The sequence below is a fragment of the Oncorhynchus tshawytscha genome, linkage group LG05, assembly GCF_018296145.1.
Source record: "Oncorhynchus tshawytscha isolate Ot180627B linkage group LG05, Otsh_v2.0, whole genome shotgun sequence".
Taxonomy (NCBI): Eukaryota; Metazoa; Chordata; class Actinopteri; order Salmoniformes; family Salmonidae; genus Oncorhynchus; species Oncorhynchus tshawytscha.
In genome coordinates this window covers 11,542,118-11,557,659 of record NC_056433.1, presented here as the reverse complement: position 1 = coordinate 11,557,659, position 15,542 = coordinate 11,542,118, and the positions used below count along the sequence as shown (strand labels likewise).

The window sequence follows — 15,542 nt, the reverse complement described above, 5'->3', positions numbered from 1 at the left end:
CATGGTAATGCATAGGTAATATGGGGTAATTTGTGTCTTTATTTGTCCTTTTGAAAAGAGGGTGATTTGTAAACAAGCTCGCTCAGTTATTAATGCTAACTAGTTTTACATACAAATCATTTCGAACATTGTTGTTGTAAATAAGAAAATGCTTTGAAAGTTCTATAAACGTTGTGTACCATTCTGGAATTCTGAAGGAATTTCACTTCGCCTTGCCTTTAATGAGGAATTTCAAAAACCTCCCCTTTTAAGAATGTGCACATGCGCAGAGTGGGGAAACAGTTAACTTCTGAACTTCGCAGGCAGAACATTTTGGGGGAAAAAGTAATTCTGCTGAAATGGCATTCCGGAGGAGAAACAAGAGTTATCCCTTCTTCAGCCAGGAATTCTTAATACAAAATCATGCCGATATCGTCTTTAGTTTGGTCATTTTTATTCTCATTGGATTGATGTTTGAGGTGAGATGAATTCTGATTTCAATTTTTTTGACGAATACATTGTTGCAGTTTTTGTTACAATGCAACAGTTGTCTACCTAGGGTTACAAAGTAACCGTTTAGCAGAATTTGTTTATCGTTTGTGTTCAAGTTGAAGCGAAAGACAGGACATCTTTACAGCATCATTTCCTTCATCTCAACATCAGTCTGTAGGCTATTTCATCTACGGTTTTGTCAGCTAAAACGGGCCAAATTCCATTTCAAATGTAAACGTTTTTTTGCATGTGATTAACCCATTTTAAAGTGTTGTCACTTTGTAAAAACAATTCAAAACTGACAATGTGGTACCTTTTTTTCATTTTGCATTGATGTTCAACTAATGAACTCGTTCGGTGTGTTTGACATCAACGAAAAGCTCATTTAAGGCACATCTAATGACGTTACATGTTTTATACCAGCCCGGTGCCAAAGCTTTTCGACTCCGGTAACGTTAGTCCGCTGTTAACTGCCACGTCTCCATCTTTGAGCGATGCTATTTTGCGATGAAAGAGTAGACTGGCTCACTTTCCTATGCTCTTGATACCAATTGTGTTCCATTATCTATTTGCGCCCTAGCTGTCATTTTAATTAAAGGACAGATGTAGGCCTAAAATTGTACCTCTTTGACTTCGTGATTAGATACTTGAATGGTTCGATCAGAAATGGTCGTCATTGGATGATGAATTGGCACAGAAACACTTGCCGTAGTCTAATCCGTTAAAATAACAGTATGGTTTGTTTGGCAAAGTAATTGTCATTGCTGCGATGTATAGTTTTTTTTTTAGCCTAGGCTCTTTAGGAGTCAGTCCGGAATTTAATTTCCCTTCAGCGAGCTATTGCCTCTGTGTTCCTATAGACTATGGGGAGGTTATCCTGAGTTAAACCAACACGTTTCGGAAAAGAGTGAAATCCAATGTGTGAACATTTCACTCTCCATAGCCACGTAAACGAGATCCTCTCTCATGAACTCGGTGGGCATTAGTTTTGACAATGCACCAGTGGCCCCCGCGCACATGGAATGTTGGCAACTTGTTAGTGCACTCCAGTCTAGAGTTTAGTCTACTGTGAAGTAGCGTCAGCCCTTCGTCAATGCAAGCCGTGTCATGCCGAGCCTACATGTTTTTTTTCTCTTTCTACAGCACAGTCATACCTCGGCATTCCAATAGTGTGTGATTGCAGCCTTGAATTCAGGGCATTCCTGCATCTGCAGTAAACCCCCCTCAAGCATCCCATTGGTTCCTGCATGAATGCCATCTTGTGAGATTTTTGATATTCTGGATTTCCCCTGATTTGTGTACTGGAGTCCTAGCTAGCACACAGTGTCCTTCACTCCAGCCTGCCGAACACCTGCCCTTGCAGTCCTTAACAGAACTGTGGGAAAGCAGTGCCTGACAGGCGGGGGCAAATGACACTCTACTGTTGTTGTCCTAGCTAGCTAGCCACCGGTGTCACCCCCCCCACCTTCTTCTGTGTGCATCCAACACCACCTACTGTACCCCCCCCACCCCACCCTCCTGTGTACCGGATTCCTATCTTATAAAGAGGGGTTCCTCCAGATGCAGGAACACCCAGAATTGCAGGCCACATTTACATCCTTCTCCGGATTAATTTTCAAAGCACAACGTCAAATTACGCCCAAAAGTGGGAGGTGTTTGAGAAAGTAGCCATTTTTTGAAGCAGTTTGAGGATAGAGAGACACACACGTCCATTACCAGACTGTCTGTACTTGATTGCATTATAGAGGAGGTCATGCATAGGCAAGTCACTTGGCAGTGTCAAGAAGGTAGTCAGACAGGATATATATAACCTAAATGTGATTATGGTTCTCTTTCCTAGGCAACAGCAAAGACTGCCATATTGTTTATTCAACCTCAGTACAACATCAGCACACCATCACCAGGTTTGTGCCACAACCCCTATGCTGCACTACATCCACAACCCCCATGCTGCACTACATCCACAACCCCCATGCTGCACTACATCCACAACCCCCATGCTGCACTACACCCACAACCCCCATGCTGCATTCACAACCCCCATGCTGCACTACTACCACATCAGCTATGCGTCCCAAATTGCACCCTATTCCCAATATAGTGCACTTCTTTTGACCCGGGCTAATAGGGCTCTCGTCAAAAGTAGTGCTCTATGTAGGGAATAGGGTGCCATTTAGGATGAAGACATACTATGGACTGAAAGGATCTAGACCTACTGTATATCTGCTCAGTGGCATTGCATCACTCTGGCTGCATTTACACAGGCAGCTTCATTCTGACCAATTAGTGGGAAAAAAAATCAGAATTGGGCTGCCTGTGTAAACCCTTTGTTAGAGTAGGCCTATCTGCTATTTCTATCAGACCTGGGTCAAATACTTTCAGATACTTGAGCTGCACTTGGTTTAGTTTGCCTAGTACAATGGAACCAATGGAATAAAAAGTGAAAACGCCAAGCTAAATCAAGTGCACTGCACTTCAAACCCTTTCAAGTACTGATGCAGGCGTAACTGCCGAAACATGTTAGCCTGCCCGGCCGAAACAAATACATAAAAAATGGTGAAATGAGGTGACGTCTTTTAGTCCTTAAAAAAAAAACTTTGGAGTTTCCCAATGATTCTTGAACTTGGATTTAATTGGAAGTGGTTGTCATATATGGTCGGTCTTCCTGTCTGTCTGTTCGTCCTTCGGTCCGTCTGTCCAGAGGGAGAGGTGACGTTGTACCAGTATGGCTGGCAAGACTGCACCACCATCCTCTTCTATTTCTTCATCACCATCATCCTCCACGCCGTGGTGCAGGAGTACGTCCTGGATGTAAGTACTACCAAGACCCACTGCATTTTGGGTATTAGTGTTTTTGTATCCCCAAGATTATTTTTTCTAAGTAGGGTGCAAAGGTTCCCAAAGAAACAGCCAAGGCACTCTGGCATCTTAACTGGCTGTCAGTGAGTCAATGGGGCTAGGCGGGGTGGCCCGACTTATTGATACAATGGTAGGGAAACACAAGTGGTGAAATGGAGATTCAGGTCTGAGTAGAAGAGCACCCTTTTAAGCACAGATGTAGGATCAGTCAATCATTACATGAACCACTTGAAGTGGACATGCGAAACTGACCTTAGATCTGCGTCAATGGGCCTACTCCTGACAGACTCCTCAGGAGCTCACAAGGTCAAATTGGGTTATCCTTCTGTCTGCTCTCCTAGATAACTTGCAGGACACAGGAATGTAGCCTGTGCTCATATCCACAAAGCATTTCAGAGTAGGAGTGCTGATCTAGGATCTATACCATTATATTCATTATGGCAAAAATTCTAAAAGGCTAAACTGATCCTAGATCAGCACTCCTACTCTAAGATGCTTTGTGGATACGGGCCCTGATCCCAAATCTGTTTGGGCTTTCTTCCTAACTCCTAAGTTTAGCATGACCATGACCATAAGAGTTGGCAAGACAGCACAAACAGATCTGGGACCCAGGTAACAGGAATGAGATTGTAATATGGTTATGAGATATGAGATGAGATTGTAAAATGGTTGATCTCAAAAAAAGGTAATGGGGTTGTTATTTTCCTCTCTAGCTCCATAATCAAGTGTGTTTTACGATGGCTTAACGCTTGAACGGCATGCCTCTGCTCAGAGGGGTGTACTACAAAGCAGGATATGGAGTTAGCCAGCAAACTTGTCAACATTTTCTGATATAACTCTAATTTATTTAACAAATGAAAATACATCTAGGTTCAGCTTTTTTTTAATGAACCATAAAATCAGTAGTTATTTCTGTTATCAAAGTTAGCTGGCTAACCCATTGATCCTGCTTTGTAGTACACCCCTCAGAAGGGCTTCAGAGTGGCTAAAAATAGCCATCTTGTTTGTAGGTAATTTTATTGTTGTACACTTCATTTTGTATCATAATGACTTGTTGTTGTTAGAAAGTGAATAGGCGCCTCCATCTCTCAAAAAGCAAGAACACCAAGTTCAGTGAGTCAGGCCAGCTGTGTGTGTTTCACCTGGTGTCCAGCGTGTGGAGTTTCTACATACTTATAACAGTAAGAAACGCACGAATGCACACACACATACGCAGCCACACACACATCAATGTGTAGTGTTAGGTCAAAACTTCATGAACAATTCCACTGTCTCCCTTTTCCCTTTGCAGGAAGGATACGTGTTTCACCCAAGCACCCTTTGGGAGAACTACCCACATGTCCACCTCCGGTATGATGACTCAGCACTAAACAGGGTCTGCATCTGAAATGGAATAGCAGACTAATCTTAACAGTGATATACATACATACATATAGTGATATACATATATATATATATATATATATATATATATATATATATATATATATATATATATATATATATATATATATATATATATATATATATATATATATATATACATACATACAGTGATATACATACATACAGTGATATACATATATACAGTGATATACATATATACAGTGATATACATATATACAGTGATATACATATATACAGTGATATACATATATACACATACAGTGATATACATATATACAGTGATATACATATATACAGTGATATACATATATACAGTGATATACATACATACAGTGATATACATATATACAGTGATATATACAGTGATATACATACATACATACAGTGATATACATATATATATATATATATATATATATATATATATATATATATATATATATACATACATACATACAGTGATATACATATATACAGTGATATACATACATACAGTGATATACATATATACAGTGATATACATATATACAGTGATATACATACATACAGTGATATGTACAGTGATATACATACATACAGTGATATACATATATATATATATATATACATATATACAGTGATATACATATATACAGTGATATACATACATACAGTGATATACATACATACAGTGATATGTACAGTGATATACATACATACATATAGTGATATACATATATATATATATATATATATATATATATATATATATATATACATATATACAGTGATATACATATATACAGTGATATACATACATACAGTGATATACATATATACAGTGATATACATATATACAGTGATATACATACATACAGTGATATGTACAGTGATATACATACATACAGTGATATACATATATATATATATATACATATATACAGTGATATACATATATACAGTGATATACATACATACAGTGATATACATACATACAGTGATATGTACAGTGATATACATACATACATATAGTGATATACATATATATATATATATATATATATATATACAGTGATATACATATATACATATACAGTGATATACATACATACAGTGATACAGTGATATACATACATACATATAGTGATATATACATATATACATATATACAGTGATATACATATATACAGTGATATACATACATACAGTGATATACATATACAGTGATATACATATATACATATACAGTGATATACATATATACAGTGATATACATATATACAGTGATATACATATATACAGTGATATACATATATACATATACAGTGATATACATATACATACAGTGATACACACACACATACAGTGATATACATATATACAGTGATATACAGTGATACACACACATACATACAGTGATATACATATATACATACATACAGTGACATACATATATACATACATACAGTGATATACATATATACATACATACATACATACAGTGGGGCAAAAAAGTATTTAGTCAGCCACCAATTGTGCAAGTTCTCCCACTTAAAAAGATGAGAGAGGTATGTGATTTTCATCATAGGTACACTTCAACTATGACAAATCCAGGAAATCACATTGTAGGATTTTTAATGAATTTATTTGCCAATTATGGTGGAAAATAAGTAATTGGTCAATAACAAAAGTTTATCTCAATACTTTGTTATATACCCTTTGTTGGCAATGACAGAGGTCAAACGTTTTCTGTAAGTCTTCACAAGGTTTTCACACACTGTTGCTGGTATTTTGGCCCATTCCTCCATGCAGATCTCCTCTAGAGCAGTGATGTTTTGGGGCTGTTGCTGGGCAACACAGACTTTCAACTCCCTCCAAAGATTTTCTATGGGGTTGAGATCTGGAGGCTGGCTAGGCCACTCCAGGACCTTGAAATGCTTCTTACGAAGTCACTCCTTCGTTGCCCGGGCGTTTGGGATCATTGTCATGCTGAAAGACCCAGCCACGTTTCATCTTCAATGCCCTTGCTGATGGAGGTTTTCACTCAAAATCTCATGGTACATGGCCCCATTCATTCTTTCCTTTACACTTTGCAGAAAAACAGCCCCAAAGCATGATGTTTCCACCCCCATGCTTCACAGTAGGTATGGTGTTCTTTGGATGCAACTCAGCATTCTTTGTCCTCCAAACACGAAGAGTTGAGTTTTTACCAAAAAGTTCTATTTTGGTTTCATCTGACCATATGACATTCTCCCAATCTTCTTCTGGATCATCCAAATGCTCTCTAGCAAACTTCAGATGGGCCTGGACATGTACTTGCTTAAGCAGGGGGACACGTCTGGCACTGCAGGATTTGAGTCCCTGGCGGCGTAGTGTGTTACTGATGGTAGGCTTTGTTACTTTAGTTCCAGCTCTCTGCAGGTCATTCACTAGGTCCCCCTGTGTGGTTCTGGGATTTTTGCTCACCGTTCTTGTGATCATTTTGACCCCACGGGGTGAGATCTTGCGTGGAGCCCCAGATCGAGGGAGATTATCAGTGGTCTTGTATGTCTTCCATTTCCTAATAATTGCACCCACAGTTGATTTCTTCAAACCAAGCTGCTTACCTATTGCAGATTCAGTCTTCCCAGCCTGGTGAAGGTCTACAATTTTGTTTCTGGTGTTCTTTGACAGCTCTTTGGCCTTGGCCATAGTGGAGTTTGGAGTGTGACTGTTTGAGGTTGTGGACAGGTGTCTTTTATACTGATAACAAGTTCAAACAGGTGCCATTAATACAGGTAACGAGTGGAGGACAGAGGAGCCTCTTAAACCTACACACAATACCACATAATGACAAAGGGCAAACAGGTTTAGATTTTTTTTGCAAATTTATAAACAATAAAAAACTGGTTCCTTATTTACATAACTATTCCAACCCTTTGCTATGAGACTTGCAATTGAGCTCAGGTGCATCCTGTTTCCATTGATCATCCTTGATGTTTCTACAACTTGATTGAAATTACCTGTGGTAAATTCAATTGATTTGACATGATTTGGAAAGGCACACACCTGTTTACATAAGGACCCGCAGGTGACGGTGCATGTGAGAGCAATAACCAAGCCATGAGGTGGAAGGAATTGTCCGTAGTGCTCCGAGACAGGATTGTGTCGAGGCACAGATCTGGAGAAGGACATAAACATTTCTCCAGTATTGAAGGTCCCCAAGAACAGTGGCCTCCATCATTCCTAAATGGAAGAAGTTTGGAACCACCAAGACTCTTCCTGGAGCTGGCCGCCCAGCAAAACTGAGCAATTGGGGCAGAAGGGCCTTGGTCAGGGAGGTGACCAAGAACCCGATGGTCACTCTGACAGAGCTCCAGAGTTCCTCTGTGGAGATGGAAGAACCTTCCAGAATGTCAACCATCTCTGCAGCACTCCACCAATCAGGCCTTTATGGTAGAGTGGCCAGATGGAAGCCACACCTCAGTAAAAATCACGACAGCCTGCTTGGAGTTTGCCAAAAGGCACCTAAAGAATCTCAGACCATGAGAAACAAGATTCTCTGCTCTGCTGAAATCAAGATTGAAATATTTGGCAAGAATGCAAAGCCTCACATCAAATCAAATTTATTTATATAGCCCTTCGTACATCAGCTGATATCTCAAAGTGCTGTACAGAACATCTGGAGGAAACCTGGAGGCATCTCTACAGTGAAGCATGGTGGTGGTAGCATGCTGTGGGGATGTTTTTCAGCGGCGGGGATTGGGAGACTAGTCAGGATCGAGGGTACGGAGCAAAGTATAGAGAGATCCTTGATGAAAACCTGCTCAGGATATCAGACAGGATTGAAGGTTCACCTTCAAACAGGATAGTGATGCTAAGCGCACAGCCAAGACAGCGCAGAAGTGGCTTCAGGACAAGTCTCTGAATGTCCTTGAGTGGCCTAGCCAGAGCCCGACTTGAACCTGATCGAACATCTCTGCAGAGACCTGAAAATAGCTGTGTATCAATGCTCTCCATCCAACATGACAGAGCTTGAGAGGATCTTCAGAAAATAATGGGAGAAACTCACCAAATACAGGTGTACCAAGCTTGTAGTGTCATACCCAAGAAGACTCCAGGTGCTTCAATAAAGTACTGAGTAAAGGGTCTGAATACTTATGTAAATGTGATATTTCAGTTCAATACATTTGCACAAATGTCTAAACCTGTTTTTGCTTTGGCAGTATGGGGTATTGTGTGCGGATTGATGGGGGTCGGGGACTATTTTATTTATTTTAGAATAAGTCTAATGTAAGAAAATGTGGAAAAAGTCAAGGGGTCTGAATATTTTCCTCATGCACTATATATAATATATATATCCAGTTTTTTATTTTATTTAACCAGGTAGGCCAGTAGAGAACAAGTTTTCATTTACAACTGCGACCTGGCCAAGATAAAGCAAAGCAGTGCGACAAAAACAACGGAGTTACACATGGAATAAACAAACGTACAGTCAATAATACAATAGAAAAATCTATGTACAGTGTGTGCAAATGTAGTAAGATTAGGGAGGTAAGACAAATAGGCCATAGTAGCGAAATAATTACAATATAGCATTAACTCTGGAGTGAATAGATGCAGAAGATGTGCAAGTAGAGAAACTGGGGTGCAAAAGAGCAAAACAAAAAAACTATATGGGGATGAGGTAGTTGGGTGTGCTATTTACAGATTGGCTGTGTTGAAGCCACCTTGCTTCCATCTTGGAACTTCTCCATTTTAATTGTTTTGGAATATAGAGAAATTCATTAATGTCTACATTGGATTTTGCCATATGTATTATATTAGACACCTTAATGCATACTTTAAATTATATTATGTCAGCTAAACAAGTTAAAACTTAAAACGAATAAAAACATTTACCTTAAAGTATAATTTTGAGATTACTAATGTTACTGTCGCCACTACAACATACTTAAATACATGTCATTTTGTTCTTGATATATTTAATTGAAATAGTGTAAAATTCCATTCATTTCCATGGAAGACTGATCCTACTGGGGATTGCCGGTGGCTTCAAAGCCTCTCAATGACAAATGCATAACATCAGCAATCCAGGGTTTCAATAAATCACTCAGTAGTTCCCCTGCTGTGTACCGTATCCTTGAACAACCGCTGTCTCTCTCTCTCTGTTGCAGGTTTCAGGTGAAGTTCTTTTACCTCACTCAGCTGGCCTACTGGCTTCACGCCCTACCTGAGCTCTACTTCCAGAAAGTACGCAAGGTCAGTGCTGAGGCTGTGGGAAACAGAGGGCTGATATCTCTGTGTGTGTGTGCTGTGTGTGTGTGCTGTGTGTGTGTGCTGTGTGTGTGTGCTGTGTGTGTGTGCTGTGCGAAAACAATTAGCTGAAAGGAAATCTTCATTAAATCAGCCCGTAGACTAAGGAATTCTGTCAGATTATATTTAACATAAAAATTGTTTAACCAAATGACAATCACATGTTACTTTCCTGACATTGAAAGCTGCAATTCATCTCATTGTCCATAGACTCCTTTACTTTCCAGGTATAAAACAAAATGGAAACGTGCCATTCGGGTGAACTATTCACTACATTAGTTTGCACCCACATGCCGTCTTTGAGTGGTTCCATTCCTGTTGACAGACAACCAGAAGTTATTGGTGTGACTGTTCGTTGTTGTTGTTCCTCAGGAGGAGATCCCTCGCCAGCTGCAGTACATCTGTCTCTACCTGCTGCACATCTCTGCAGCATACCTGCTCAAGTAAGCACCTAATAGAAGCACTACTAAAATCACCTATATAAACATAGATAAGTACCTAATATTAGCACAAATACAGTGCCTTGCGAAAGTATTCGGCCCCCTTGAACTTTGCGACCTTTTGCCACATTTCAGGCTTCAAACATAAAGATATAAAACTGTATTTTTTGTGAAGAATCAACAACAAGTGGGACACAATCATGAAGTGGAACGACATTTATTGGATATTTCAAACTTTTTTAACATCAAAAACGGAAAAATTGGGCGTGCAAAATTATTCAGCCCCTTTACTTTCAGTGCAGCAAACTCTCTCCAGAAGTTCAGTGAGGATCTCTGAATGATCCAATGTTGACCTAAATGACTAATGATGATAAATACAATCCACCTGTGTGTAATCAATTCTCCGTATAAATGCACCTGCACTGTGATAGTCTCAGAGGTCCATTAAAAGCGCAGAGAGCATCATGAAGAACAAGGAACACACCAGGCAGGTCCGAGATCCTGTTGTGAAGAAGTTTAAAGCCGGATTTGGATACAAAAAGATTTCCCAAGCTTTAAACATCCCAAGGAGCACTGTGCAAGCGATAATATTGAAATTGAAGGAGTATCAGACCACTGCAAATCTTCCAAGACCTGGCCGTCCCTCTAAACTTTCAGCTCATACAATGAGAAGACTGATCAGAGATGCAGCCAAGAGGCCCATGATCACTCTGGATGAACTGCAGAGATCTACAGCTGAGGTGGGAGACTCTGTCCATAGGACAACAATCAGTCGTATATTGCACAAATCTGGCCTTTACGGAAGAGTGGCAAGAAGAAAGCCATTTCTTAAAGATCTCCATAAAAAGTGTTGTTTAAAGTTTGCCACAAGCCACCTGGGAGACACACCAAACATGTGGAAGAAGGTGCTCTGGTCAGATGAAACCAAAATTGAACTTTTTGGCAACAATGCAAAATGTTATGTTTGGCGTAAAAGCAACACAGCTCATCACCCTGAACACACCATCCCCACTGTAAACATGGTGGTGGCAGCATCATGGTTTGGGCCTGCTTTTCTTCAACAGGGACAGGGAAGATGGTTAAAATTGATGGGAAGATGGATGGAGCCAAATACAGGACCATTCTGGAAGAAAACCTGATGGAGTCTGCAAAAGACCTGAGACTGGGACGGAGATTTGTCTTCCAACAAGACAATGATCCAAAACATAAAGCAAAATCTACAATGGAATGGTTCAAAAATAAACATATCCAGGTGTTAGAATGGCCAAGTCAAAGTCCAGACCTGAATCCAATCGAGAATCTGTGGAAAGAACTGAAAACTACTGTTCACAAATGCTCTCCATCCAACCTCACTGAGCTCGAGCTGTTTTGCAAGGAGGAATGGGAAAAAATTTCAGTCTCTCGATGTGCAAAACTGATAGAGACATGCCCCAAGCGACTTACAGCTGTAATCGCAGCAAAAGGTGGCGCTACAAAGTATTAACTTAAGGGGGCTGAATAATTTTGCACGCCCAATTTGTCAGTTTTTGATTTGTTAAAAAAGTTTGAAATATCCAATAAATGTCGTTCCACTTCATGATTGTGTCCCACTTGTTGTTGATTCTTCACAAAAAATACAGTTTTATATCTTTATGTTTGAAGCCTGAAATGTGGCAAAAGGTCGCAAAGTTCAAGGGGGCCGAATACTTTCGCAAGGCACTGTACATATAAAAGTGCATGAGCACATATACACAAGCATATCTAAGCACCCATATACTCCCCTCCATGTCCCTCCCTCCTCTCCCACAGTTTGAGTCCTGTGGGCCTGGTACTCCTCTGTCTGCAATACCTGTCTGAGCTGGGCTTCCACATCGCCAGAATATTCTACTTCACTGATGAGAGCCACCAAAAGATGTGAGTTCCTATTTCCAACTCTGTGGCCTTGTGGTTAGAGTGTCTGGCCTCCGGGTGGAAGGTCCGGTTGAGTCATACAAAAGACTCTTAAACTGGGACCTGATCCTGCTCATCTTGGAACTCATTATTAAGGAGATAGCTTGGGGGTAAGGCCCTGTGATCGACTGTCCAGGAGGTGTACTTGTACATCAAGCTGCCTCACGCTACAGAATCAGGAGGCGGGCTCCTGCCCAATGGGCCGTTCTGGCTTGGACAAGGCTTGCTTACCTTTGTCATAACCTTCTTACTTTACTTTCCAACTGCACAACAACATATCATATAGAAGTGCTGTTCATATTATAATGTGACGTGAACAGCACTTCATTAAAAGTAGACTCTCTAATATGACATCACCAGACATATTGGGGTGACTTCCTGAAAAACAACCTGCCAAGACTCCCACTATTGGTTCATTGCAATTTCAACATTCTTGGCCTGTGTGTGTGTGTGTGTGTGTGTGTGTGTGTGTGTGTGTGTGTGTGTGTGTGGATAGATAGACTTCCATGCTGCTTATGTCTTATTGCTGACTCTACCTTTAATGGCACTGCATGCCTTGTGATCAATCCTAATAATCATAATCCACTTCTTCTGTTATTTACTGATGTGTGTCCAGGTTTGACCTGTGGGCCGTAAACTTTGTGTTCACGCGGATGGTGACCCTCACACTTGTGTTCCTGGCTGTGGGTTTTGGGTTGGCCCGTGCCGAAAACCAGGGGCTAGACTGGGACATGGGGAACTTCAACACTGTGCTGATACGGTAAGGCTTTTTAGTAGCTTCTATGTCTATTGTACACAAATTACAGACACCAGTATTTCTACGTGCACATCATCATCTGCACATCTATCACGCCAGTGTTAATTTGCAAAATTGTAATTACTTTGCTACTATGGCCTATTTATTTCCTTACCACCTCAAGCCATTTGTAGTCACTGTATATAGATTGTTCTATTGTGTTATTGACTAAGTTTGTTTGTCCCATGTGTAACTCTGTTGTTTTTGTCGCACTGCTTTATCTTGGCCAGGTTGCAGTTGTAAATGAGATCTTGTTCTCAACTGGCCTACCTGGTTAAATAATAAAATAACATGCAAGTGTAAGCACTCACACACACACACTCCCTCTCCCTTCTCCCCTCCTTTCTCCCTCCTCTCCCCTCCTCCCTCCCCCTCTCCCCCTCCCCCTCTCTCCCCCTCCCCCCTCTCTCAAACCTCTCTATAGGATGCCTGTGTTGTTGCTGGTGAGTCTGACCCAGTCCTGGCTCCTGTGGAAGTTTATCCGTTTCCAGCTGAAACGGTGGCGAGAGTTCAGACATGAACAGGTCGCTAGGAAGAGGGTCGCCGCCAAGCAAACCCCTCGACCGCTGAAGAGAGACTCCAGTGAGTGGACACGCGCTTTAATAGTACGAGTTGAAGACATTCTATTACAGCAAGTGTATTTAGGTTTGTTAATGTGTGAATGCCCTCCTCCAGTTGGCCACCATGAAAACGGCGCAATCAAAGCTGAGAACGGAGCCTCTCCTCGACCCAAGAAGATCAAGGCCCCCTAATGGCTCCACCCGTCATGGCTGCCTGAAGTGACCCTGACTATATGGCTTATCAATCAGAGGAACAAGAAACTGGTCCCACACCATTCATCCTCTTCCTGTTTTGCGTATTTTCTGGAGGTGATGTGGGGGCTGCGTATGTCGCCATGGCCACAACAAGGCTTAAAAAATGCAATTCCAAAACCAAACCCCCCTCGAGCCCTGAACAGACATTTACTATCATATCAGTATTTTTTTATACAACTGTCTGCTATGGACACTCTGATCTCCATGTATACTGAACGATGTATGTTATTTGTGGCACACTGTATACGTAATATTGAATGTGTTGGTGCCTGTTCCTTGTGCGTTAAGAACTGTACTGGTCTGGGGTTTGTCCAGGTGCAGCTGTTTTTCAGCTCTGCTGTTGAATGAGTCGCCTTCACTTTTAGCATGAGTCATATTCATTAGGCACCAAACGGAAGAAAACTGACTGAAACGTGGACGGACTTGCCCAAGAAGAAACACTCATTTTTGGTTTCCCCTGCAAAATGTTTTGTGCCCTAATAAACACGACCCTGGTTACTTGGTGCAGGAAGAATGTTGCTGGTTCTACGGTGGACCTAAAGGGATATCAGAGCGTGATGGGCGGGACCAAGGTGAGATTGGACCAATTATGGGGCTCTGGTTACTCCTTGGCCCCTCCCTCTGGGCCATGGTCAGTGTGGCTCGGACCGTGCTGTGGTCACTTTACACAAACATCCTGATGACCACCATGTATGTGGGATAATACTACATGCTATTCCATTGTTTTTAGTTTTCTATTTTTCCTTTATTAAATAATACATGGTTCTCAAATGCTGAGGTTTGAACAGTTATTTTTGTCTATTGCATTATTACCACGATGGAAATCGGTTTTGTATGTGTTAAAACGTGTTTCCAAGTAATTTTACTCTAATGACCATAGCCACAATGTAGGAAGTATTGCAGGCCCAAAGGGGCTGTGTCTGAACGTTACTAGCTGTTAATTCCCTACTTCCTCCCTTCTTGATTCCTATCATAGCTCATTGGAGAGAGGGACCTTGGATGCTCCCTTCCACTGCACTTTGACTTGAATTGAGGAAGCATGGATTTGGGTCTTTGTAGTCTTACATGCCAGCCACCCTCTGTCCCTATAGGTTGTAAGTAGGCCCTGGCTCACAAAGCTATCTCTGTAGAGTGAGGCAGATTGATGTACAAGTACACCCCCTGGACAGGTGGCACAAAAAAGGACTTAGGAAAATTGCAATTGGCTCAGAACAGGGCAGCAATGCTGGTCCTTGCATGTACACAGAGAGTTGATATTAATGTAAATCTCCCCTGGCTCAAAGTGGAGGAGGGATTGACATGTTGAATGCACCGAGCTGTCTGTCTAAACAACTGGCACACAGCTCGGACACCCATGCATACCCCACAAGAAATGCCAAAAGAGGTCTCTTCAGTCCCCAATTCCCGACTAGACTATAGACGGCGCACGGTACTACATGGAACTCTATTCCACATCTAACTGATGCAAGCATTAAAATTAGATTTTAAAAAAACAACACCTTATGGAACAGCAGGGACTGAAGCAACACAAACAGGCACACACACAATAAC

General features: G+C 41.1%; 1 protein-coding gene across 1 annotated transcript; it reads left to right on the top strand.

Moving 5' to 3' along the window:
- The first annotated feature begins 258 nt into the window (after window positions 1–258).
- Window positions 259–14,762, top strand: LOC112249920 (translocating chain-associated membrane protein 2-like). The gene is made up of 11 exons (XM_042321467.1): window positions 259–458; window positions 2,312–2,375; window positions 3,173–3,282; window positions 4,395–4,511; window positions 4,622–4,680; window positions 9,873–9,957; window positions 10,384–10,454; window positions 12,240–12,344; window positions 12,997–13,140; window positions 13,601–13,758; window positions 13,852–14,762. The coding sequence occupies exons 1-11, from the start codon at window positions 339–341 to the stop codon at window positions 13,926–13,928; spliced, it is 1,110 nt and encodes a 369-aa protein (XP_042177401.1). The 5' UTR covers window positions 259–338; the 3' UTR covers window positions 13,929–14,762.
- The last annotated feature ends 780 nt before the right edge of the window (window positions 14,763–15,542 follow it).

Bases quoted from the DNA above. Each gene is read 5' to 3' on its own strand.
- LOC112249920 (XM_042321467.1), top strand. From the start codon at position 339: ATGGCATTCCGGAGGAGAAACAAGAGTTATCCCTTCTTCAGCCAGGAA. The intron at 3,283-4,394 runs GTAAGTACTACC...TGTTGTTGTTAG, and splicing joins TGCAGGAGTACGTCCTGGAT to AAAGTGAATAGGCGCCTCCA. The intron at 13,759-13,851 runs GTGAGTGGACAC...GCCCTCCTCCAG, and splicing joins ACCGCTGAAGAGAGACTCCA to TTGGCCACCATGAAAACGGC.